Source organism: Desmodus rotundus, chromosome 8, assembly GCF_022682495.2.
Source record: "Desmodus rotundus isolate HL8 chromosome 8, HLdesRot8A.1, whole genome shotgun sequence".
NCBI classification, from domain to species: Eukaryota; Metazoa; Chordata; class Mammalia; order Chiroptera; family Phyllostomidae; genus Desmodus; species Desmodus rotundus.
Window position 1 is genome coordinate 19,029,365 of NC_071394.1, and position 24,395 is coordinate 19,053,759.

At 34.1% G+C, this 24,395-nt stretch overlaps 1 protein-coding gene across 2 annotated transcripts in view; it reads left to right on the forward strand.

Annotated features, from left to right (window-relative positions):
- The window catches only part of CSMD3 (CUB and Sushi multiple domains 3), an 885,055-nt gene extending 867,250 nt beyond the window's left edge, over window positions 1-17,805 (forward strand). For both annotated transcript variants that reach the window (XM_024572155.3, XM_045181698.2), the window contains 6 exons: window positions 825-890; window positions 5,668-5,826; window positions 9,065-9,177; window positions 11,733-11,820; window positions 14,021-14,156; window positions 15,922-17,805. In XM_024572155.3, coding sequence (XP_024427923.2) covers window positions 825-890; window positions 5,668-5,826; window positions 9,065-9,177; window positions 11,733-11,820; window positions 14,021-14,156; window positions 15,922-16,081 — 722 coding nt within the window. In that variant the 3' untranslated portion in view covers window positions 16,082-17,805. The remainder of the gene's footprint in view (window positions 1-824; window positions 891-5,667; window positions 5,827-9,064; window positions 9,178-11,732; window positions 11,821-14,020; window positions 14,157-15,921) is intronic.
- Window positions 17,806-24,395: the final 6,590 nt, after the last annotated feature.

The window sequence follows — 24,395 nt, forward strand, 5'->3', positions numbered from 1 at the left end:
GCACATAGAAACCTGGTAGTCCACTTTGACATCTTCCTATCCCTTTAAATCCACCAGGATTTCCACAGCTTTTTATCTATCCCCTTTTCTGTTTTATCATTACCACTGCAGTAGTCTCACTGCGGATTATCACTTATCCGGGGATCACGGCGGCAGCCTTCTAACTTCCCTGCCCATGTCAGTACCCACTCCTTTTCACTTTTTCCTCGTCTTCCAGCCAGAATGGAGTTCACCCAAATCACTTCCCCTACAAACCTTTCAAAGGCGTCACATGGTCCTTCGGATAAAGATAAAAGTCTTTCTGTGGTCTGCAAGCACTGGCTGTCGGGACTCCTGCAACTTTCCAGGCACTTCTAACACCCCAGGGATGTCCTTGCTTTGGGGGCTACCTTTGGTTCGACTTAAAACTTTAGTTTAACTTTTCATCATTGGGCCTACTCAATTTCTTATGAGCTTTCTCAACAAATTTGTATTTGAAACACAAACAAATGATTTTTGCCTTTTTGCAACAGGGACATGTGCTCAGCCCTCAACTTTTATGTTGGAACCCACTTTTTCCGTGTTAGATATGCCTCACCAATAAGATACAGTAACCCATCATATGGCGGCAGTAGTCCCCTCTTGTGTCACTGGCACATGACAGGGGAATTACTGAACATGCAGGCTGATAACAGGAGAGTTGGCTAGGGGCAGAGGTGCCATGATAAACAGGATGCTTTGGAGTAAACTATATAAGTCAGAAAATAAAACTGACAGGACACTGTATTTGTGTGTGTGTTATTAATTATATTAACTTTTTAAACATTTTTTATTTCTCTTCGTAGCTGGTTCCAAAATATTGGTGAAAGATCCTAGACCGGTGCTAGGAACACCCAGCCCAAAGCTAAGTGGTCAGTAACATCATTTTTTTTCTAGAAGTCATGATATCTAAAAGCTATTAACAATTTTTAAATGAGCATTTATTTATAAACCTATATTTCAGTATGTGAAAACAATGTATTTGACTCTTTGGAATTCAGAATTTGGTAATTTGTGTCATAACATGTTGAATTTCAAGCAGTGTAATGATGTGACTTATTAATATTCCAAAAATATTATTTATAGTTTTCTCTACAAAATTTCCTTTCAAGAGTACCTGAAAATAACAATAGCAATTATTATATTTGAAATATTAAATTAAAAATTAGATGTTATACATAATTTTTAAATATAGATTTTTTAACAAAAAAAAACCAAATGCACTTTTAATGTGAGTAAAATGTTCAGGAATTTCTGGAACTTATGCAGTTTACTTTCAATTATGAGATTTAAAAAGCAAGTTATAAAACCTAGCATAGTCATTAAAAACATGGGCTTGAAGTCCTACAACAATGATGTAATTTTCATGTTATATCTTTCCTACCCTTTGACTTTGGAGAAGTTATTTTATGTATCTGAACAAAACATATAATGATTAAATTATTATAAATGAATTGTATGAAAAGGAAGTGCAAAGTGCTTAACACACAGTAAGCGTTCATATACAAGAGCAGCTGTTTTCATATTAGTATTTTATTTACATGATATAAATGAAAAGCTACTAAAAAAATTACAGGCTTAGAGTCTAATCTTTACCTTGGAGATAGAACTGGCCCAGTTGTTTTGAGCTAAGAACAGTGATAAGATTCATTTTAGTTGGGTTCAGAAATTTCCAATGTACATGTTACCAAACTGGAGTGCCCACTGCACGCTGAGACACTGATTATGCAACACTCAGCAGTGGCAGACTGAGTGTCACTGAGGCAGGCAGGGGATAGTGACTTTCAGCCATCATAAGACAAGAAGGTTAGCAATGGAGTCAGAAAGCCATGACGGCCAATCAGTACACAGAATTTCCCTACGGGAGCTGCTTTATCTGGGAACAGGTGGGCGCTCCGAACACTACCTCCAGAACATCATGTGCCAGCCTGGACTGTCCTGGGCAAAACACGGCCAGTGCTCACCAATAAGTAAATCAAGCAGACCTAAAAAATTAAAAACAATATGGAAAAACTGAGCAACACAATAAGTTTGGCTAATATACAAATGTAAAGATATCTCCATGAAACAACTGTAGAATATATATTCTCTTCAAAGGAATAGGACAGCTGTCACAATTGATCATATATTAAGTAATAAATAATCAACACAAATTTCAAAATTCAATCTCTGCTGATCATGATGTAGTTAAAAGTTAATAAGGAAATGCATACATTTTAAAACTTCTGAATGTTTGTAAATTAAGAAAATAATTAATGCAGATGAATAAATCATGAGTTAAAGATGAAATTAAAATGAAAACTGTAACGCTAGTACTGATGTTGAAATCTAAATATCAAAATGTGGGAACTGAAGCAAAAGAAAAGTTACAAGGAGAGTTAAACACTCCAATCTTTACATTAGAAAACAAGGCCTCAGAATTAGTGAATTAAGTGTTCCTGTTGAGAAGATATAAAAAGTATAACAGAATAACCAAAAGAAATCATAAATCAATGTAATAAATATGAACAAACAAGTAAACACTAAAAATACAAGAAAAACCTAAACAGACCCAAAGGTAGTTCACCGAAAAACTGAAGTGAAAAATTTCTGGTATGTTTGATCAAGAAAACAACAAAAAATAAAAAAAATAAAATTAAATGTGAATGTAGTTACATAGAGAGTAGATGAAAGAAATGAGAAATATATTAACACAAAACTATCAAAACTGTCAATTTAAAACTATTAAACTAAATGAACAAATTATTAGAAAAGTATATGTTACTGGATCTAATAAAACTTGAATAATCCCATAACCAAGTGGTGGTTGAAACCATTTCCATGAAGAGAAACCAGGCGTGTATGGCTTTACTGAGGAGTTACACCAAATTAGGGATGGAAAAGGTCATCCCAGCTTTACAGAAACTCATCCTGTCAATAAAACTCATTCTATATGTGCCATACAACTCCAATAGCTCAGCTAGATCCATAGAAAGGGGAAATTACTGGTCCATTTGACTCAAGATTTTAGACGAAAAATTATCTCTATATAAAATCTTAGCAAATCAGATACATTATAATAAAGAGGTCACATCCAATTGGGTTCATGATATACATAAAATCTTAGCAAATCAAATGCATTATAGTAAAGATACATCTAGTTTTGTTCATGATATACATATTTTTTGTTAAATAATTGTTAAAAGTAATCCATCACATTAAGAGATTAACATGTAAAATAAGATTATTATAATACTTGCACCAAAAATATTTTATGAGATTCAACTCCTGTTCATGATTTTCAGAAATCCTGTTAATAAATTAGAAAGAAAAGGAATTTCTTAAACCGGAGTAAAGGTATCTATAACACTCCAGAGCAGTGTCATCTTAAATAGCAACATATTAGAAGCATTTTATTGAAAATCATGAATGAGACAAAGTGGTTAGATTGCTCAAAAGAAACAAGAATGAAATTTGGCAGTGGTTCAAAGTCAGGAGCACATCGTTCTCTTTGGCAAAACTGTGAAGCCCATGAAGCAAAGTTTATGTTCAAACTTTATGTTCAAATAGGCCTTGGAAGAAAGTACCATGTCCATCATTGTTTTCCTCCTGTTCATTGATATCCACATCAATGATAGTTGGGTGACACTTCAGAATTTATAAAAAACTGCCAAATACATAATCCCATTTACTTCTCAAAATAGGCTGAACAATCCAGGGATGTATTATGTATTCCCCCTTAGGGAAATAGATGAACAAATTGTGTCTGGCTCTCCTGCCCAATAATGAGTTACATTTCTGAGTTCTGTATAGGGAAGAAGGGTAGGGTGGTGCTGGCATGCTGGAGCTAGCAAGTACAGGTTTACCATAGCCAATTCTGTGCATTCTTCCAAACTACTTTCACCGATGTCATACTGGTAGTTTGAAATCTGCCATTATGGGAATATTTACACCATAGAAATCAGCAACTGCTACAAATCTTTTTTATTTTCTTTTTCTGGAGAGTCAGTTGTTAAGCATTCACTACCAAATCAATGATGAATCCTGATACAGTGTACATTGCTGCAGCTGCTGTCTACTTTTCTCCATGCTATTTTCTCCAGCCACTAGGTGTTCCTTCACTTCCTTCAATCAACACTTCCTAATTTCCCTAGGCGCGATGGACATGATCATTAGGAGTAACATATTTTTATTAAAGGTTCAAGGGTAGCAAAGAGTAATCACAGTACAAGCCAGGGGAAATGAACAGAGACACAACACCACTTATTTACTGAGTGCCGACTCTTTGTCAGAACATTCTTCTCCCTTGCTCTCCTCCTACCTCTACAACTAACAGTCTAACACTTTGAAACTCCCAATTCTTGCAACGCAGGGCAGTTCAGCTTTTTACTTCCTGCAAACTTGTTCTAGCTATGCTTTTTAAAAGCTAAAAACTCTCTAAGATGCTTACCAAATCAAGGGCTTTTACCCATGCACGCTATCAAAATTTCAGGTAAGGTTCCCCTCTACAATGAGAGCATCACTGTGAAATTTGAGGTTTGAGGAGGGCTGCCACTAGAAGGATGACTGAGCAAAGGTCACAGGGTCAGGACTATGGATTTTTCATGATGCTAATTGCATGTCTGCTAAGTACATGTTTTATTAGTAACTATGCAGTGAGTATACGGCCTGAGGTTTCCCTGTTTTATCTGCATGATGATACTAAATGTGAGTAACTTAAGGAAAAAAGTACCCTTTTTCCTAAGTTCATGCATTCACTCACTCACCCCAGCAGGCATGGATCCACTGAGTAGTTGATTGCTGGGTGTGTTCCTTACAATGATGTGTGAGATTAAGGGAAACTTCTCTCAGCCTTTTCCCAGGATCTGAGTGGACTTGGACATGCCTAAATTACCTAACCATAAATCACATAACTAATTTATACAAATGTACTAAGTCTTATTTTACTGCATCTAACACAAGAGTGTTTCTTCTTTAGATGGATGCTTTATAGCATTTAGAATATTCTTTGGTTCTGCCACAATTTGTCTCTCTCCCATGACAGACAATTGTAGTGACGATTCTTTTATTTCTAAAAATACCTTTATCTTCAAAGGTGTGAATGTGGTGCAGCCCAGCTCTTCCTCAGGAGCATCTATTGTTGGAATAACTGAGCTAGAATTCTGTGTGGGGGACAAGGGAGTGTGCCTCCTGCCAGTCTTCAAGGGCTATTTTGCAGGGGAGCTAAACTCTGTGTTCTTCCTCCTGTGAATCTATATCCCCACTGCCAGGAGAGAAGGAGGCCTCTGGAGGGCTCATATACAGACTGACTTAGCCCAATAAAAAGCGTTCTATTTTCCTCCTGAAATAAAGATATTATTATGGGGGAACAAATATAAGTAAACTTGATATTTAGCTGGACTCCATAAGTTTCATATCTTTAATTGGTGGTGTTTATTTATCTTTTATTGATGACTCATGTTCAAATCTAGGTTATCACAATTTTGGTTTATTCTAAAGTAATGGAAACATTTATGTGAAAAAATTTATTTTATAATACACATGCCATATTATTGTGTAGTTAGCATATTTCATTATCCAATACATTAATATTCATTCATCTACTATTTAAAGCTTGCATTTACAGGACACCATAAAGTTAATGTATGTGTTTATTCAATCTATTCACAGTTCCTGATGATGTGTTTGCCCAAAATTATATATGGAAAGGCTCTTACAATTTCAAAGGGAGGAAACAACCCATGACCTTGACAGTTACTAGTTTCAATGCTTCCACCGGGAGAGTCAACGCAACACTCAGCAATAGCAACATGGAGCTGCTACTTTCAGGTATCACATTAAAGAACAACGAATAACGCCTTCATGCTTTCATTTCCATCATTCCATCATTTTTGTTCATGATTCTAATACTGTGAAATATTCGGTATTTTTTTATGACAATTATAATTTATCCAGAAACAAAGCTTTCTGGTTTTGGGATTGACACATGAATATTTCTACACAAATACAAAACTCTGTGATACTGAAATAAGCTCCCTCAAGAATATTTTTCTGTAGTCAGAATGAGACATCGTGAAGTAGGACAGAACTTTTAATTTGAATACAATGAAATTTCCCTCTAGTCTCATAATACCAAGGAGACTGGATCAGTGATTTGCAATCTAGTTTATGGTCACAAAATTATTCGTATGAAAATATTTAGGTGGGCACCATTAGTTAAGACAGGAAAGGTAAGAGATACACTACTTTAAACGGGCATAATGGACCTAGACCAGTATCCATCTGCTAGCATTTTCAAGTTTCTCTTCTCTCTCTGTAGTGCACGCTTCTTTCGTTAAGAAAACATAATGAAACATTCACATGTGAATGTTTTCTTAAATGTCATCTTGTCAACAGTATGCCTGATTACCCTTCTAATGTAGCCTCCATAGTACAAACACAGTCAGACTATATCTCAGAGGTTAGAACAGCATCTGAAAAAAACAGGCCTCAAAGAATATTGTCAAAATAATGAATATTAATTATTGCTCTCATTAAAATTATCTTATATCTTCATATTGCAAATATGAAATACATATATATATATATTTTTAAACATCCTGGCTATTTATATGTTCTAAATACAGTTCCCCCTTATCTGTGGTTTCACTTTCCATGGTTTCAGTTACCCAAGACAATTATGGTCCTAAAATATTAAATGAAAAATTCCAAAAATGAGCACTTCATAGTTTTAAATTGCAAGTCATCTGCATAGCATGATGAAGTTATCACTCTATCTTGCTCCATCCCTCCCAGCCGGGAAGTGATTTATCCCTTTGGGGTATCCACGCTGTATGCTACCCACCCTTAGTCACTTAGTGTCCATATCCACAGAAGATCAGCAGCAGCCCCACACTAAGTCACAGTGCCCGTGGCATCCGCTGTGCTCCACCTCCTCACGTAGGCACTGTATCATGTCACATCATCATGTAAAAGGGTGAGTACCGTGCAATAAGATGTTTCGAGAGAGACAGCACACAAATGTAACTTTTATTATAGTATATTGTTATAATTGTCCTATTTCATAGTTACTGTTGTTAATATCTTACCGTATCTAGTTAGTAATTTAAACTTTATCATCGGTATTTATGTTTAGGAAAAAACAATATACGACTGTATACAGGGTTCTGCACTATCTGCAATTTCCTATATCCACTGGGATCTTGGAAGTACACCCGTGGATAGAAATACTCTCAAGTGTCGTTTTAAATTATTGAATGATCCTGCACTACACCCTGAGTACAAGTATTAAAAGTTAATATGTATTACATTTTTGAAATTATAGATAGTTGTGTGATATACTTTGAAAGAAGCTTTATGTGAATAAGAGCAAGGCATTTAAATTATGACTACTGATTTATGTAACTTTGAAACAAACCATTTTTTGAAATTTTCTGTAAAAGAGTTAGGACAAAATTAGTGCTTATGTTGACCTCGAACAGCATGGATTTAAACTGCTTGGGTCCACTTCACGTGTGGACTTTTTCCAGTTGACGTATACAGTCCCAACTCAAGTTGGTCAAGGGCACACAAGCAGTGGGAATCTGCCAGAGCAGAGGACAGGCTTAAGTTATACACAGATTTTCAACTGCGTGAGGGCGGTCAGTGCGTCTGACACCATGTTCTTCTAGTCAAGGGTACTCACTCTGAGAAAATGTTCAGATTTTCTTTTACAAATATAGAAAAGCAAACATAAATAATTAGATTAATTTAATTTGCTATGACTGTCTCCATATACAGGAATTATAACCTTTCCCATTAATAGTATTTTTGATTACTGCTGTGTCTTTTTTCTATTAATTGTAATTTATATTATGTCAGGATCTAATTATCATTATCTTTGTGTTCCCAGTATATTCTAATGATACTTTATTACATAGGTAAAAGATAAAATGAAAGAATGAATAGTCAAATTTCAGCCATCAATTAACCACAAAATTTTTACTTATGATTATATTTATTATTCTTCCCGTGAACAAACTTACAATCCAGCTTATTTCTACTTTTTAAAAAGTCAGTGTAAGGGAAAAAAATCATTGTATATATTTTTGCCTAGGTCTTTTATGCCATTGCCTATATTGACCTTATTGAGCTAAAAATCCCTCTTGATTTTTCAAGACCCAGTTCAAATCCTGTTTTTAAATAAGCATTTCCTGATCACTCCAGGTGAAATGATCCTCTCTTCTTGTCTTTTATTTATTGTATTCTCTCATCTATTTTAGTTAGTTGTGTACCTGACTTAAATCTCTACTTAATGGAGAATACCTGTGAGCATCCTATCTTTATATAGGAACAAAACATATTCATCTTTGTGACTGAAGTTGCATCTAGAATACTCTCTTTCACACGATTGCCACCCAACTTAAGAAAAACATAAGCAGTTTTAGAATGTGATTAATATCTTTAAAGATTTTAAATATGTTTGGGGGAAGAAATACCATATTTTACCACTTATAATGCACTCCTGTGTATAATATGCACCCACATTTTTGGCCCAAACTTTCAGGAAACAAATCTTTTTAATTAAATATTTTATTTACTTATATTTAGAAACAAAACTGTCATATTCTAGGGTATTTTTTTGCATATAGATAATGTTACTGCTTTCTAGAGTTACATTTGTAATGTATGAGCATGAATAAAATAATTAAAAACATTTATATAGATGCAGAGTTAGTACTACCCATGTAGAATGTACATTCTTATTTTTCCCTTAAAAGTTTGGGCCAAAAAGTATGCATTATATACCTCAAAATATGATACTTTTGTTTGCACTATTATGGAATGGTATTATTAAGAACAGAACTACTTAATTGTAATAGCATAGGTCATTTAAACCCACAATGAGGATGTAAATTGAGAATTTCAGCTGAAAGAGAGATCAACTGTATATTGCAGGCTTTGTAAACAGCATTACCAATAAAACTAGCTTTGACTTGGCCTTGTTTATTTCTTTTCCAATCATGTGTATTACATGATACATTTAAGGAGTTATAGATAATAAAATAAAGCATAACTGTTTTTACAGGAGTATATAAAAGCCAGGAAGCTCGCCTAATGTTACACATCTATCTTATTAAAGTACCAGCTCATGCTTCTGTGAAGAAAATGAAGGAGGAAAATTGGGCCATGGATGGCTTTGTAAGTATAATTCTTTACAAGCCTGCTGCTGACACAAATTTGTGCTTAGGTTTGTCACTAAAATTCCTGGAAAAGGTGAGTTCCTAAATTTAGCTAGTTATGAATATATATACATATAAAATGGTAAAATTACTCTTATGGGTAAGTTTTTTAGAAAAAAATGGCCAAGTATATTTAGTAATCTAGAGTATTAAACCTAGGATTACTAGGATTCGGTGAGCTTTGCTTATTTCTGTAGTATTCATGTGTGCAGAAGTATATAGTTTTGTATCGGTTTCATTAAATTTATTTTGTTTGCAGTCAATGTTATGATAAATATAAATCTGGATAAAATATAATTCAGTCTTTGGAACCACTATTTAAGGGATATGCACCATAATAAAAGGCTTCAGAAAAATGAAGCATGCCCACTAACTTTAAGTACAGATTTAGAATATTTTCTAAAATTGTCTATGAACAGGAAGGTATGGAAATTGCTTCACGTGAGGAGATAGTTGTCATAGCTTCACCATGGAGTCACCCTGTCCTATTCAGCCACTTGTGTGAATGGAGTTTCTAAATTGGGAGCTGGAAGCAAGTCTTGTATTCACATAATGCCGAGGACCCTTTGTTTAAAAATGAGTATGAGAGAAAGAGCTCTGGCCATATTCTCTCAAATAATAAGCCTTCTTTTACAAGGAACACCTAGCAGGAAAGAAGATATTTATTTAGTAAGTTACAACCTTCAGTTAGTTTGTTCCCCATGGAAAACATGTCCATACTGTTTCCCTATTGGTGCCATTATTCATGGAGTTGGGGATCAACTCTGTTTTCATAGCACTCAGGTTGTATAATTGCATTATTTCATCTAGGAAACAAAATAAATATGCATTTAAATAATAGAGTTTGAGCTATTCTCTTTAGAAGCATTTAATTTTTTAAAATGGCCATGACCAGAGTATGATGTCTGATAATAAAGAATCAATCTTACCACTTGTGGAGATGTATCAGACTTGCACGGATGGTTTTGTATAATATTTTGCTTTTAAGGGGCAAGATTCAAGGTTTTTTGTTTGTTTTGTTTGTTTTTATAATTCTTACAATAGCATACATAGCTTAGGTAGCTAATTGCAGCTACTGGTAACTAGAACAAACTTCAGCTAACCAGGAACACTGAAAAGTTTCAATTCCTATTTTATCTATGAGATCAAATGGTACTTTGCATGTAAAGTCTTATCTGAATATGTGATACACTACAGCATTAGACATTGCTACAAAATTTTCAGCCACTCACCAGTGTATAGTTCTTTTTTTTTTCTCAAATATTTATTTATTTATTTTTAGAGAGAGAATGGAAGGGGGTGAGAAGGAGAGGGAAAGAAACATCAATATGTGGTTGCCTCTCCTGTGGCCCCTACAGGGAGCCTGGCCTGCATGCAACCCAAGCACCTGCCCTGACTGGGAATCGAACCAAAGGTCCTTTGGTTCGCAGGCCAGCACTCAATCCACTGAGTCATACCAGCCAGGGCCAGTATATCGTTCTAGTATGTCTGAAGTTGGTTGTGGATAGACTGATTGTTAATTTCACTCACATTCCATTGGCTGTACTTGAAGCCATGGTAGCAAGTCCAGAGCTGCTCCAGGTATCTGATTCTGGGGCCCGAGCTGGAGGGGCAGCAGCTACCTGGAGCACATTCTTTTTTGTCAGAGGTCAGAAGCACTGAGGGACATAGTAGAAAACATGCATGCCCTCTTTTTTTAACAGCCCTATTAAAATGTAATTCATATACCCTAGAATTCACCCATTTAAAATGTTGAATTCAGTGGCACTTCATTATTTGGAAATGAGTAACCATCACCACCGCTGATTTTATCATATTTTTATCACCTCAAGGAGAAATTCCATATCCTTTAGCTATCAGCCCACCCAACCACCCCTCATCACCACCCCAGCCCTAAGCAGTCACAAATCTACTTTCTGTCTGTACAGATTTCCCTGTTCTGGACTTTCAGATTAATGGAATCATATAATACGTGGGCTTTGTGACTGACTTATTTAACTTAACATAATGGGAAAGGTGCCTCTTAAGACCTAGGCTAGGAACTGGCATTGTCAATTCCACCACATTCCATTGGCCAAAGCAAGTCACAGGACCAAACCCAACTCAAAGAGATGGGAAGTGTACTCTCCCCATGAAGGTTGGTGAGAGTGGGGAGAAGCTGAACAATAACGTAATCTAAAAAACACGGCGTTTTCATACTTTAACTTTTAATTGAGCATTGATCCCCTCCTGTTTCACCGTGTCTTTGTCTTTTTCCTTGGCCTAAAAGAAATCTATATATCTACATAACAGTATTAATGAGCAACCTCTTTTATATCATAATTATTTAAAAGTGAAAATTTTGATTTTGCTTATAATGATGGCAAATTTGTATAATGTTCTGTATTTTACATAGAGGAAGATCTATAGGAAAGAACATTGCACAATATTCATTTAGGATAAAATTAAATATTAAGTCTGGGGAAATACAGCTGCGGCCAAATTCACATTTAATCAAATTATAAATATTTTTAGGTTTCTGCTGAGCCTGATGGAGCTACTTTTGTGTTTCAAGGATTTATTCAGGGCAAAGACTATGGGCAATTTGGACTACAAAGACTGGGTAATGTATTTATTCATTTTCATTTTCATGTAGTATTTATTACTCTAGGTATCATAAGTAAATCCAGAGAATTCTGTATATTAGGCACACACACTATAGCTTCAATTTTGTATTGTCAGGACTGTATACATTGATCCATTTCGATAGCCTTTAACAGAATCACGGTCTTCCAAATGCTGGTTCTCCACGTACCACCTCTGCACAATGTGGTTTTCATCATTTTTCTAATACACAGGACAAATTGTCTTGCCCTTAAGCAAATAAAAAGGAGAAAAAGTGATATAGATATAAAGGAAAATATTAAACTGTAAATTGTAATATCTTATGAGAACTGTAATACTTCTCTTCAGTTTGAATATTGTTGCAATTTTCTCACTCCTTCCAACATGCAGTGGCACTTCGAGAAACTCATAGGGTCCGGAAAGGGAAGATAACTTTGAGGAACGGCTCTCTCTTCAGGACTTCGTGCTCTGCAGTTATGTAAATTTGCTGTGGCAGGCGGCACAGGGCTTTCTCATTCTTATTTCCAATCCCGCTAAAATGGGTGTAAACATTGAGTGGTCTTGTTTGAAGTGTATTTATTAACATAGTTTTGGTTATACTCTCTCCCATTTTCTTATTGTGGTGTTAATACAAATAATAAATTCAGGCTCCAAAACTACCACTTTATGTTTATCTTAACAAATTTATTTCCTTTGAACTTGACATAAATATTAGGAGTCCCTGGAAAAATAGGTATAGAATGAGGTACTAACTTTTTAAACCTGGCCTAAGGTATTATTGATATTTACCTCAATGTAACCATTTATCAAAAAGTGAAATTAGCTTTTTCTAAATGAACAATAATAAGATCCCATTTTCGATAATGTCTTATGTAAAATCATGTTATTTTTAAAAACAAGGTAAGACATTAGCATAGTACAGTAACCCAGTCATGTAATTAAATGCAAGACGTTGTCATGTTTCTGAAAGCATCTCAAACATGGCATGCCTGAGATAGGACCTATAAAAAAGGAACTGAAAAATGACTGTTAGTTATTTTCTCTTGCCACATGTTTCACCATGTTGGCAAACCTGATCCTTCTCATTTTCTAACTGTGCCAATGTCTTCGCCATTTACTCAGCCTAAGTAAAACACTCTGCCTGGGGTGCCCCACTCGCAGCCCAGGATGGCTGTGAGTGCCTCCAACACAAAATCATAAATTTACTTAAAATATTATGAGATTTTTTTTGTGATTACATGTCACAGTGTATTTAATGTGTGGCCCAAGATGACTCTTCTTCTTCCAGTGTGGCCCAGAGACGCGACGAGTTTGGACACCCTGCATTGCTCTCTTCTTTCATGCACACAAATGAGTTCTCTTGATTTTAACTGCATAATGTTTCCCTAAATCTATCTTTTCATGCTCTAGATTTCAAATTTTTTGGTTTACATTTTAGTTTTGTTTTATCTGGACTGTTACTTCAGCCTTCAAACTGCTCTGGCTGCCCGTCTGGACTCCCTCACACCCGTCCCAACCCAGCCACCATTCTCAATCATGTGTCTTATCATTGCGCCTTTCATTTCTAAACACCTTCAGTTATCCCTCACTGTAAATGAGCAGTAGGTTTGAACCCTATAGAATATTTATGCTCTTTCAGAGTCTAGCCATAGTTAACCATTTTAGCCTCCTATTCCTACTGGAGACTATTCCATACTACTATGCCTAACGCTCATCACATTGCCTAAATATGCCACTGAACTTCCCATTTCTAGGTTTATGATGGTCCTGCATCCTCCTACATTTGTTGCTCTACTGATTCTTCAAGGCCAAGCTCATATTGCATATCCTGCAGAAAACATTCTTGCATACCACCAGATGGAATTACCTTTTCCCTTCCTGAAGTACATTCATTAATCATTAATTCATGCCAATGAATCCACTCATTTCTGTCTTAGTGTTCTTCCTACACTTGTATAAACTCTTCATTTCAGAGACTTTGCTTATTTTTTATTCTGTACCCTTTCCTGAAAAAAATATCTTATGTATAATAGACATCTTGCAAAATTGTGTGGAAATGAGTTGAAAAGTTTCATGAATTATTTTTATATTATGTAGATTCCCAGGAAAGGAATATCTTAATTGGTTCAGAAAATAAAAAATGTATTGCGATAAAATTGAGTTGATTATATATTTCTAATTTATTGTTTATTTTATAGGATTGAATGTGTCAGAAGGTTTAAATTCTTCAAATCAACCTCATGGTACAAATAGTAGTTCTGTGGCCATTGCTATTCTTGTGCCTTTTTTTGCACTTATATTTGCAGGATTTGGATTTTATCTTTATAAACAAAGGTAAGTTTGTTTATTTTAACTGCAAATATTTTCCAAATCTGTATTCATGTTCTTTTTACTACCCTACTTCAAATTGTAATTTCTATTTTATTCTGGATTGTTGCAATATCTGTGTGCCAAATGTTGCCATATTTTGTGTAAGCCTTATTTTCCCTGCCTGCCTCTTTACCAAAATATATACACGAAGAAGATATATGTTTACCAAACGTACTGCTTTTGCTCGTAGAAGATTATGAAATTAGTATGTTGTATTTGTGATGTATCTAACATAGGACTTACACTAAGAAGATATATGTTTACCAAACATACCTGCTTTTGCTCGTAGAAGATTATGAAATTAGTATGTTATATTTTGATGTATCTAACATAGGACTTATACATGTTATAAGTCTGTCCTTGTTCATTATGTCCATTGCAACTTCCTGGCGAGGGGCTTTATACTAAGCAATTCTCCACTATTTAGGACTATCCTTTATCAAGAAAAGGAAATATGTAGGTAAGCAGATATTTAATGCCTCTGAAAGAAACTTAAGTTAGCTTTTTGCTTTAAAAAAGAAAAAGATTGTCTTTCAAATTACCTAACAGTTTTCAGTATAAAAAAAGTTCAGAAAATGCATTAGAGATAGTGAAATGATATAACAAATGTAAATTATGATAAAATATAATTAAAGTTAGTGGTGCTTGGCGTAAAAAAAAGGAGTTGAGAAACATTTATATTAATATATATCTTTTCTAGGATTTAGGTCCCAGAAACAGGTAGGGGCAAGTCTGCCTCCGTTCCATTACAAATGTCAGTAAATTATTGATGCGGGAAAGAGAAACTGGAAATAAGCATTAGCGGAAGGTGAGAGAAATGAAGTAATGAAGAGGGAGTGCACAACAGCGGCTTATACGAGCCAGCCTAGACTCCAGACTTTCTGTTAACTAAAAGGGAAACAGTTTTCATGACTTGAGTATCAGCACAGTCATTTCTTCTTTGAGATTTTGAATTCAGATGCTCTAAAAACACAGCATTTTTAAATGGACAGCGTATTTCTGTCTTGAAGATACTCTGAATCTCTTCTCAAATCGGCCCCAGCATTACTTACCCACTACCCCTGGAAGCAGCTCTTGTCCCTCAAGTCTCAGATTAAATTTTGCCTCCTCGGGCATGCTTTATGTGTTATTCAAAGTGCCTTCCAGTTACTTCCTATCATAGTAGCCATTTTCCTTTTCATCAAAACGAGTCTGATTAGGTATCATTTTTTGTTTTATTTATTTTTAATTTATTCTTTTTTTTTCTGTCACTATAATATGAGCTCCATGAGACTACTTGTTATGCTTTAAAACTATACATATGTTTTCAATGTCTAGGATCATACCTGGCACATGATGCTCAGTAAATATTTGATAAATGAATGAATAAATAGTAATAAGATTTAAATTCATCATCATCATCACAACTTCTACATGCTAATTCATAATGGTAACTTATTATTTCATAAGAAAATGTAAGATAGTAGCCATAATATATCATTCATTTATACTTATATTGCTCATATTGGTGCTGTATATAAATATGTATTGTATGTAAATAAAGTTACCCAGGATTTAAAAGTGAAAGTAAATTGTTCAAATCATATGTATTGTGTTTATGATTCATCATTAAATACTTTCCAGTTCCATTATCCTTTAATGATAATAACTGAAGAATATTATATTTGAGCCTACGCTGCTATTGCTGGAAGAAAGTTAACAGGGAGCTAATCAATGTTCTCATCGACAGGACTGCACCCAAAACACAGTACACGGGATGTTCAGTCCATGAAAACAACAATGGCCAAGCAGCGTTCGAAAACCCCATGTACGACACCAATGCAAAGTCAGTGGAAGGGAAGGCAGTGCGATTCGACCCCAACCTGAACACGGTCTGCACAATGGTATAGCGTGGCCACCTCTGCCTTCTCCAGAAGCTCGGAAGTCAACACATAAAACAGTGCACATTCGTTCACTGCTAAAAAAAAAAAAATAAAGCACACTTTTCAGGACTTGCTGGGTCACCTTTTCCTGAGGAATGATAGAGAAGAGTGTTTTTTCATAAACTGGACCTATATAATTCTTCTTCGTGTTTACCATGGAGAGTTTTACAGAGGTTTGGCTGCACTCTGAGAGTGCTTACTCACAGTTTATTTGCTTTTTTAAAAAAGGAGATTATTCTAAAACATAAACTTATTTGCATATATTGGAGGAGCATCCATATCAATATTTCTGTGCTTTATAAACTATATTAGAGGGACTGGGTTTTAAAAAATGCTATAAGGTAGACAATAAGAGCTATACTTAACACGAGTCGGTAGATCACTGGCTTCTCTTTTACTGTCCTGTGCTACATCACACCCACCAGTCTGTATCTCATCGGCTATTTGGTCTTGTTAATTAAGTCATTGTTTTCCTTATTTCCATGGTTATTTGAGTTTGAGTCAAGCCCTGAAATGTGTAGGAGCTGATTTAGGCCACAGAAGAGATAAGATTACCCACTCTGAATTGACTCTTTTTTTCCACAATCACATTGCTCTTCTTTATTTAGACTGGTTGTCATAGTTTCCGCAAATGGCAAGATCCTCATGCTGTTCTCTGATTTCCCCCTTTGTGTTTGGACCGATAGTATTCAGTGAGCCCTGATGCAGTGTTTAACTCCTCGAGTTGGTTGGTTTTGTCACCCAGAAACCACTTTAGCTGGCAAATATTTTCTATTAATAATGATGATTTTGCAGTTATCTGAGACACCAAACTTATCATCCTTTACCAAACTTTTCTGTGTTTTTGAAAGACCAAATAAAACTTACTAATCTATTGTAATTCAATTACAGTACTTAACTTGCCCTTCTGGCTGAGCCTTCAAATGTATTTAACATTGTTTTGAAATGTTATCTAACAAATTTAGTCATATGTTTTGGATGAGTCCCCAAACATAATGTCAAAAAAATTTGAATCTTCCCAATCCTAAAGTTGTGGATTTAACAACTTTTCATATATTTAAAAATTGTATGCTGTTCTTTAGTAGGCTCAGCTATGACAGGTTTCTTTCATTGTCAAATTAATTCATGCATTTCAAGTTATCGGTGGCTCATTTACATCTGTGTCACACAGTAAGGCCCACGTTTTGATTTCATAGGCCATTGTCTTCCTTTCATAGCATGTTTCACTTCATTGAATAAATTATGCACCCAGTGTGAACTCTTTGTCATTGTCCCTTTCAAATACGGATCACTCTGTAAACAGTCTTGACCTTTTGTATCATGAGACAGAGTGCCTAAGAGAAATCATCGCACCCCGGAGCTCTGCTTGTTGGATCTGTATCTACAACACTTGGTGAATTTCTTGTAAACCACTTGGAGATACTTTGTTTTGGAAATTCATACGATTTTCTCAACATGGTACTCTACTGACAGGATGCTGTTTTAAATTTTATGCCATCAGTTATTTATTCTTGTTTATTCAAATGACTGCAATAACAATGACTCATTCATTAATGTTAAGGTTAATACATTTATGATCTTGTTTAAACGATGTTTCTCCTGCAACTGGCTACTCCTCTTATATTAATGCATACACTTTTGTAAAGAAGTATATTTTTATGAAAAAAAAACTTTGTAAAAGTATGATGTAAATTTTCAGTGCAATGTAAACAAAATAAAAATGGATAATTGCTTTTGTAAAATGTGTATTCTTTACAAAAAATTATCTGACAGTGGATTGGTCAGTAAAAGGAATGAACAACCCATATATATTTGATGTTTTAAGTTGCCAAGACTGCATATTATATACATTTAGCAATGTAACAATGGAAAATAGGTGGTTTTCTTCTTTATCTTCTATTGTTCCCCAACTGTGGCACTCTATTAGAAATGAATAGATTCCCAGTTAAAATAATAGTATCATAAGCACCTCATCTTTGAATTTTTCTCAAATATAAACATTTTAATAATACCATCTGAATTTATGTAGGGATACCTGATGATTTCTAATATTTCCTTAGTATATTTTCTTAGACATGCTTATGTTTAGTGCGCTTCATAAGGATGAACACAGTAACCTTTTGAACAGCTACATTAAACTAATACTCAAAAACATATCTTGCCATGTTGGAACATATACATTTTTACATGTTAGAAAGTAATCAAGTTTTTATAAAGTGCAAATCACAAGTTATTTAAGTTCAATTTTCTCATGGAACTCTTTTTCATAAAATATAGTGTTGTCTTTATATTTGAAAACCTCAAACTCCAGCCTTTAAAGTCTATCTCTGGTTATTACACTTTCATTTTACAAATAAATGCTTCTTGATATAATTTTAGTTTCTTGTTTTATGTTGTGAACTATATGACTTCTACCTTTCACTCATTTCATATCGTCTGTATTTTCCTTTGCTATTCTTTGCCCTTAAATTATTTCTCTCTGCTCTTTATTTCTTCCTTTTTCATTTTCTATTTTTTGTTCTCTTTCTTCTGATGCTTTTCTTAATATTATTTCTTGGTTTTACACATTTTATTCTTATTAACCCTTTATTATTTCTCTTTTTTTTTCCCTCTGTGCTCTTTATACTTAACCTTCTCGAAGGTTAGCAATAAGGTAATTTTATTTTTATATATTCCAAGCTTTGGTGAAGTATAATTAACAATATTATAAGATCTTTCAAGCATAATATGTGATGATTCACTAAATGTACACTTTCTTCTTCTTTTTTTTTTTTTTTGGTGAGAACATTTAAGCTCTACTTTCTTAGCAAATTGCAATTAAGGAAGCAATTTGAAAGAGTCTTCCTGTACTTCCCTTGTATGTAAGCACATAAAAGCCATAGGTTCCAGCAGGATCTTTTGCTACTGTAGCCTCATGAAAATGATTGTGGAAATAGACCAAGAGTCAGAGTTATTTTACTTGTCATTTTCACTTACAAGTGAGGGGAAAAAAGAGAGCACACATTGGCTAAGAGAGTCAATAAAAATAACTAGGTGATTCTGTGTGAAAGAGGATAAGATAACACACTGCCTATCAAAGTATTAATGTGCAAATATCTATAAATTTAAAATAGGAAAAGTTAAAGTCAGGTAAAAAAACTTATAGAATTTTAGAAGTTTATGTGTCTAAGAAATAATTTAGAACAGGTAGTTTGAAATGTAGCTGAAAGTAATATTGATTTGCTGCTGCTTCTTTTTTTATTTTTTAGGCTGACTTTGGAGGAGATGGGATATTGATCTGAGGAGATATGCATGTCATAAACATCTGAGAAATATTTTTCTGTCATCACTTTCATGAGCTGGGTATTCCAAAGTAATTTGAGAGCCTATTTTAAAGCTACCAGGGAATAGAAATGGCCACAGGACATCAGATTTCATTCTTTAGTATGCAAAGAAATGGGCACGGCAAACACCTGCCAGATACTTTTCCAACTTTTAATAAGTTCTCATGTGTAATAATTTTATTATTCTTGAAAAAGAAGTATATTCTATACATTCAAATTCTTAGCTATAAACTGTATTGCAAGACACAATATAAGGAATCTGTGTTTAAACTCTCATAAAAATCCAAACCTCGCTCGTCACTATTAGCACATCTATGAAAATGTGTATTTGGCAGAACCAGTAAAATACACAGATGTAGAGAAAAATATAAAACTGTCTACATGGTATAACTTAAAATGAACCAAAAGGCCTTCTTTCTCAACAAGTATCTTTTTACACCATCGAGTTAAGAGTTTGCATCTCCTGAAGGAACTTGTTAGAATGAAATATGTTACCTGGAGGATGTTATATGATAGCATTGTAATCCCAATAAGCAACTGAACAGTTAATGACAGAGCAAGTCAGTAGAGCATGCATTCCTAATCTTTTTATTTTTAATACAGTTTTCCCTCACTATAGCACTATTCTAGTTATGATGTTTTTAAATGCGTAACATGAAATACAAAATAATCAGAACAAAATAGTTATAAAAATATTTTAAAATATTTTAGCATATACAAGGTCTGCCCAGAAGGTATCCAGCCATGTACTATGAAAAATAGAGACATTTACTGAAGAAGATACAAGATACAAGAAACATTGTACATAGGACAATGATGCCTCAGTCCACTTCAAAGTAGGCACCTTGGGACCTCACATAGCTCTCCCAATTGCCATCAGCTGCCCTGTTGTATTTTCCTGAAGCTCATTGATGGTCTGAAATCTCTTCTCTTTCAAAGGTGATTTTAGTTTTGAGGAAAGTCAGAAGTCACAGGCTGCAAATCTGGGCTGTTGGGGGGCTTGGTCACCTGGGTGATTTGATGTTTTGTTTGCCAAAATACTCTGCAAGAGATTCGATGCATGAGCAGGTGCATTGTTGTGATGAAGCTGCCAATCACCAGTTGCCCACAGCTGCGGCCTTCTGAATTATGCAAATAGTTTCTGTGGAGGAATGTTCAAGCTTAATGCAAAGTTTGATGCAGATTTGTTGCTCTACTCACTCTACTCACTCATTTTGAATGTGATGGCCACACAGTACACATGCTCACTCAACGGTGTCTACTGCTCCCACTGACTAGTACTGTGAAGTCATCATTATTCACACATGTGCATTCCAGTCCACTCTCCTTGGCTGCCAGGTTACACTGATGTCACGTGCACCATTCTTGTTATATTGACAGTGGCTGGACTTTTTCTGGACAGACCTGGTATACTAATATACATATACATGAATATATAAAGATACATAAAGAGATACTAATACATACATCTGTACTCTTCTGATACATTAAATAAGCAGAGGAGCTAATAATTTCTATAACTTTAGTAGTATCATAAGCAATATTTTGAGATATCCATATTTAATATGACATGCAAATATCTGGATTTTTATTGGTGACCAAAGCAGAGACTATTTTTGCCCAACTTTTACTAAAGGAAATATTACATTTTTATTAGAAGATCAGGAAAGTAAAAGTATAATTTTTCCCATCCAAGTTCACAAACTCTTTGAATTCTATCTGCGTACCAGATTAAGAACCTCGGATTCGTGACGTTACAGCAAGTACGCTGTCATGGGGCGGAAAGGGACGTTGCTGGTCTCTTGTGCTATTGTTGGCAATGAAAATAGTGCTTAGTGTGGACTTCGATTACCAAATAACAGCATAAAGTCTAAGGAAAAATCCCCAGTGTGAAAGAATGAGTATAAATAGCAATATATCACTAATCAATTAATCTGTTAATGCAACAAATATTTCTTAACATTAAACCTGTGTGTACTACTATATATTGGGTATAATGAATATTAGATGAATAACATTTTAAGAAACATATGGATCTTATCCTAAAGTAAACTAGTCTTTTCACATTATTAAAAATTCTTCAAGTATATCTAGAAATGCCACATAATAATTCTGTTATCTATTGTGTGTCTTTGTATGCTTTATCTCATTATTTTCTATTAATTAGAATTGACTTTTATGAAATTATAAGCAAGATATTTTCTCAAATTTTAATCTGTTGAATAAGATGCCACCTTTTTTTAATCTAATGATTAAGAGCTATGGAAATGATTTTGGTTATATGGCATTGATACATATTCTTCAGAATATTCAAAATGTGATGGATTTCATTTTAAAATTGTATATTAGGTCAATTTAATTACATGGGAAATTTGGACATTTGCTGTCATTATGATCATAGGCTCTTCAAACTTTTCATGGGCAATCTATGTTCTACCCTTTCTTTTTATTTCATTTGTACAAACATATACAAATGAAAGAAAAAGAAAGAATAAATGAAATAATAAAGATCCTTAGGGATCTTTATTAGTTGAAAATTTATCTATAAAATATTATTTGCAGTTAAATTTAAGGGAAAAAGCACTGACAGTTTTAATAGGAATCAATTATACAAGACAAGCTAGATGTCAAAGTGTATTTAAAGATACACTATCTTCTGGGTGAGCAAAATCATTGTTGTTTTTTGCCTAGTAAATCTACCTAATAGGTTATCCGAAAGAAACAGAGAGAGGGATTTGGCATGGCTATTCAAACCATGCATTATTTATATATGGTGAAAAATACATTGCTAGTTACCAATGTGTCAGCAATATAAATATTTACTGGTCTGGAACTCTATTAGAAATGACCATAAATTTATAACTAATTATTAAAAATTATGTTCACATTTTAATGGTGTGGAGACTTCAGCATTCAAAATAAAAATGACTGCTTCTTTTTCTCTCTCCCTTTTTCTCTCCTTTGCTTTCAAATACACACATGTACAATCACAGATATTTTGAAGCAAAGAAATATAATGTGAATAGTAGATCTGATTATCAAGAATGTGTGTAAATAACTACAATTTTCTTGTTTTACTTTTTTCCCAGAGTGCATACTTACTAATTTCAATACAAAGGTAATAGCTGTAAGTGAAAAATCAGTTGAAATTTAAAAACTAGATTTTACTTTGATGATACGAGTAACTTTGCTTAGACAAATATTTAGACCTAGAAGCAAATATTTAGACCTAGAAGAGCTTGAGTTTAGGACATCAACTCACATCAACTGTGTCGATATGAATGAAACCCATTAGAACTAAAAGGGATAGTGTACATATGCAGAAAATTGTTTAAATCAGTTAAATAAATAAATAATCTATTGAACAATAGATTAATGCCTATATATTTTCACTTTCCTTGATAGCTGTTTGCAGTGCATCAAAATTGCCCAGGATATTATTGGACAAACAGGTAATTTTTTTTCTCATGAAAACTAAACTCCTAAAAATGGAACTATGGTACTGAAAAGAAGCTGAAACATTTTTAGTTTGTTCTATCTAGTTTAGAAAATAAATACTTCTCCAAATAACTATGACAGTAGATGATTTGCCTGTATAACATTTTTAAATGTTAAAAATTTTGTTTTGTGATTATTCCTTTGAGCCTGTCGAGTTAATGAATGTTTTTTACTTAAAGCAATTACACTACCCATCCTTTTTTTTTTTTTTTTTTTTTACATAACATTTCCTGTGCTCTGGTTTCTCTTTCAGATTGTGAAAATCGTTTGCCTTTTACATGGCATTTTCTGTTACTAAGATGTATTTAAAGTACTTTTACCTTGAACAATGCTATGTAACTAAGTGCATCGTTATTAAGTGACAGTTTAAAATATTCCTAAGTACTGAAAGAAGCAGAAACCATATTATTTACCCAGTAACTTAATAAGTGGTTCCTTTATTTAAAGGAAATTTTAGGTCTTCATAAGTCCCTCCACCCCTACCCACCACATGATGCATTAAATGGCAGATTTCAGCAGCAATTGATTTGGGAGAACAAGCCTTAATTTTTCACATATAAAGAATCCAAGGCACTATTTTAGTGATGACTTACTGTTTAAAATTACAATTTCACTTCCAGTTCTCAGGATATGATTGACATTATGCTAATGACAAAGATGTATAAAAGTATATAGAAAAAATATAGAGGAAAGAAAGTAAAGTTATGGGTAATTAGTATAACATGTGGAAAAATTAACATTAACTCAGTTGCTTTAAGAATCAATAAACGTTCACAAAATAAGTTTAGTGTGTAAAAAAGTCTTTAAATGGCAAAAATCATAGTTTTTTATCATTTGTTGTGAAAATGTGAATCTGTTCCAACATGATGGATATTGAAGAAGCAATTTGAGTGCAAACAAATTATGCCTTTGATGATACCTGACTCCCCCAACCACAGGAAATTGCAAACACAGACAGCTGCACCCCACTGAACAAAGCTGCGTGGGAGTACACGGGCAAATACCACCTGCACCTGGTGCTACCACTGTCCGCAGGTTTCAGCTGACTCTCCTCCCTGCACCACACAGTAACTCACCAGCTACCATCCTTGTGACATGCACTCCCCAAAACACACTTCTGATTTTTTTTCAAGGTAAAGTGCTATATTTATTGTAACGCATGCATGATTTGGGTCCACTCAACATTTCCATAACTGTACTACCATTTTTATTAGATTTGTATGAGTTTTGTTTTTTCTTCATGTGCTACTGACAATATTCTTGAGTGTCATGCCCCTAACCATAAATTTTCCTCAAAACCTTGTGGCTTTTTATTGGATGATTTTGCCTAACATGGTGAATTTTAGTAACACTGTATCACATTAGAGCAGAACTAATTATAATTATTTGTTTTTCCATTTTTAATGCATTAATATGTTTCAATCATTGGAAAGAATAAAATTCCATAAAGCAAAAGTCCC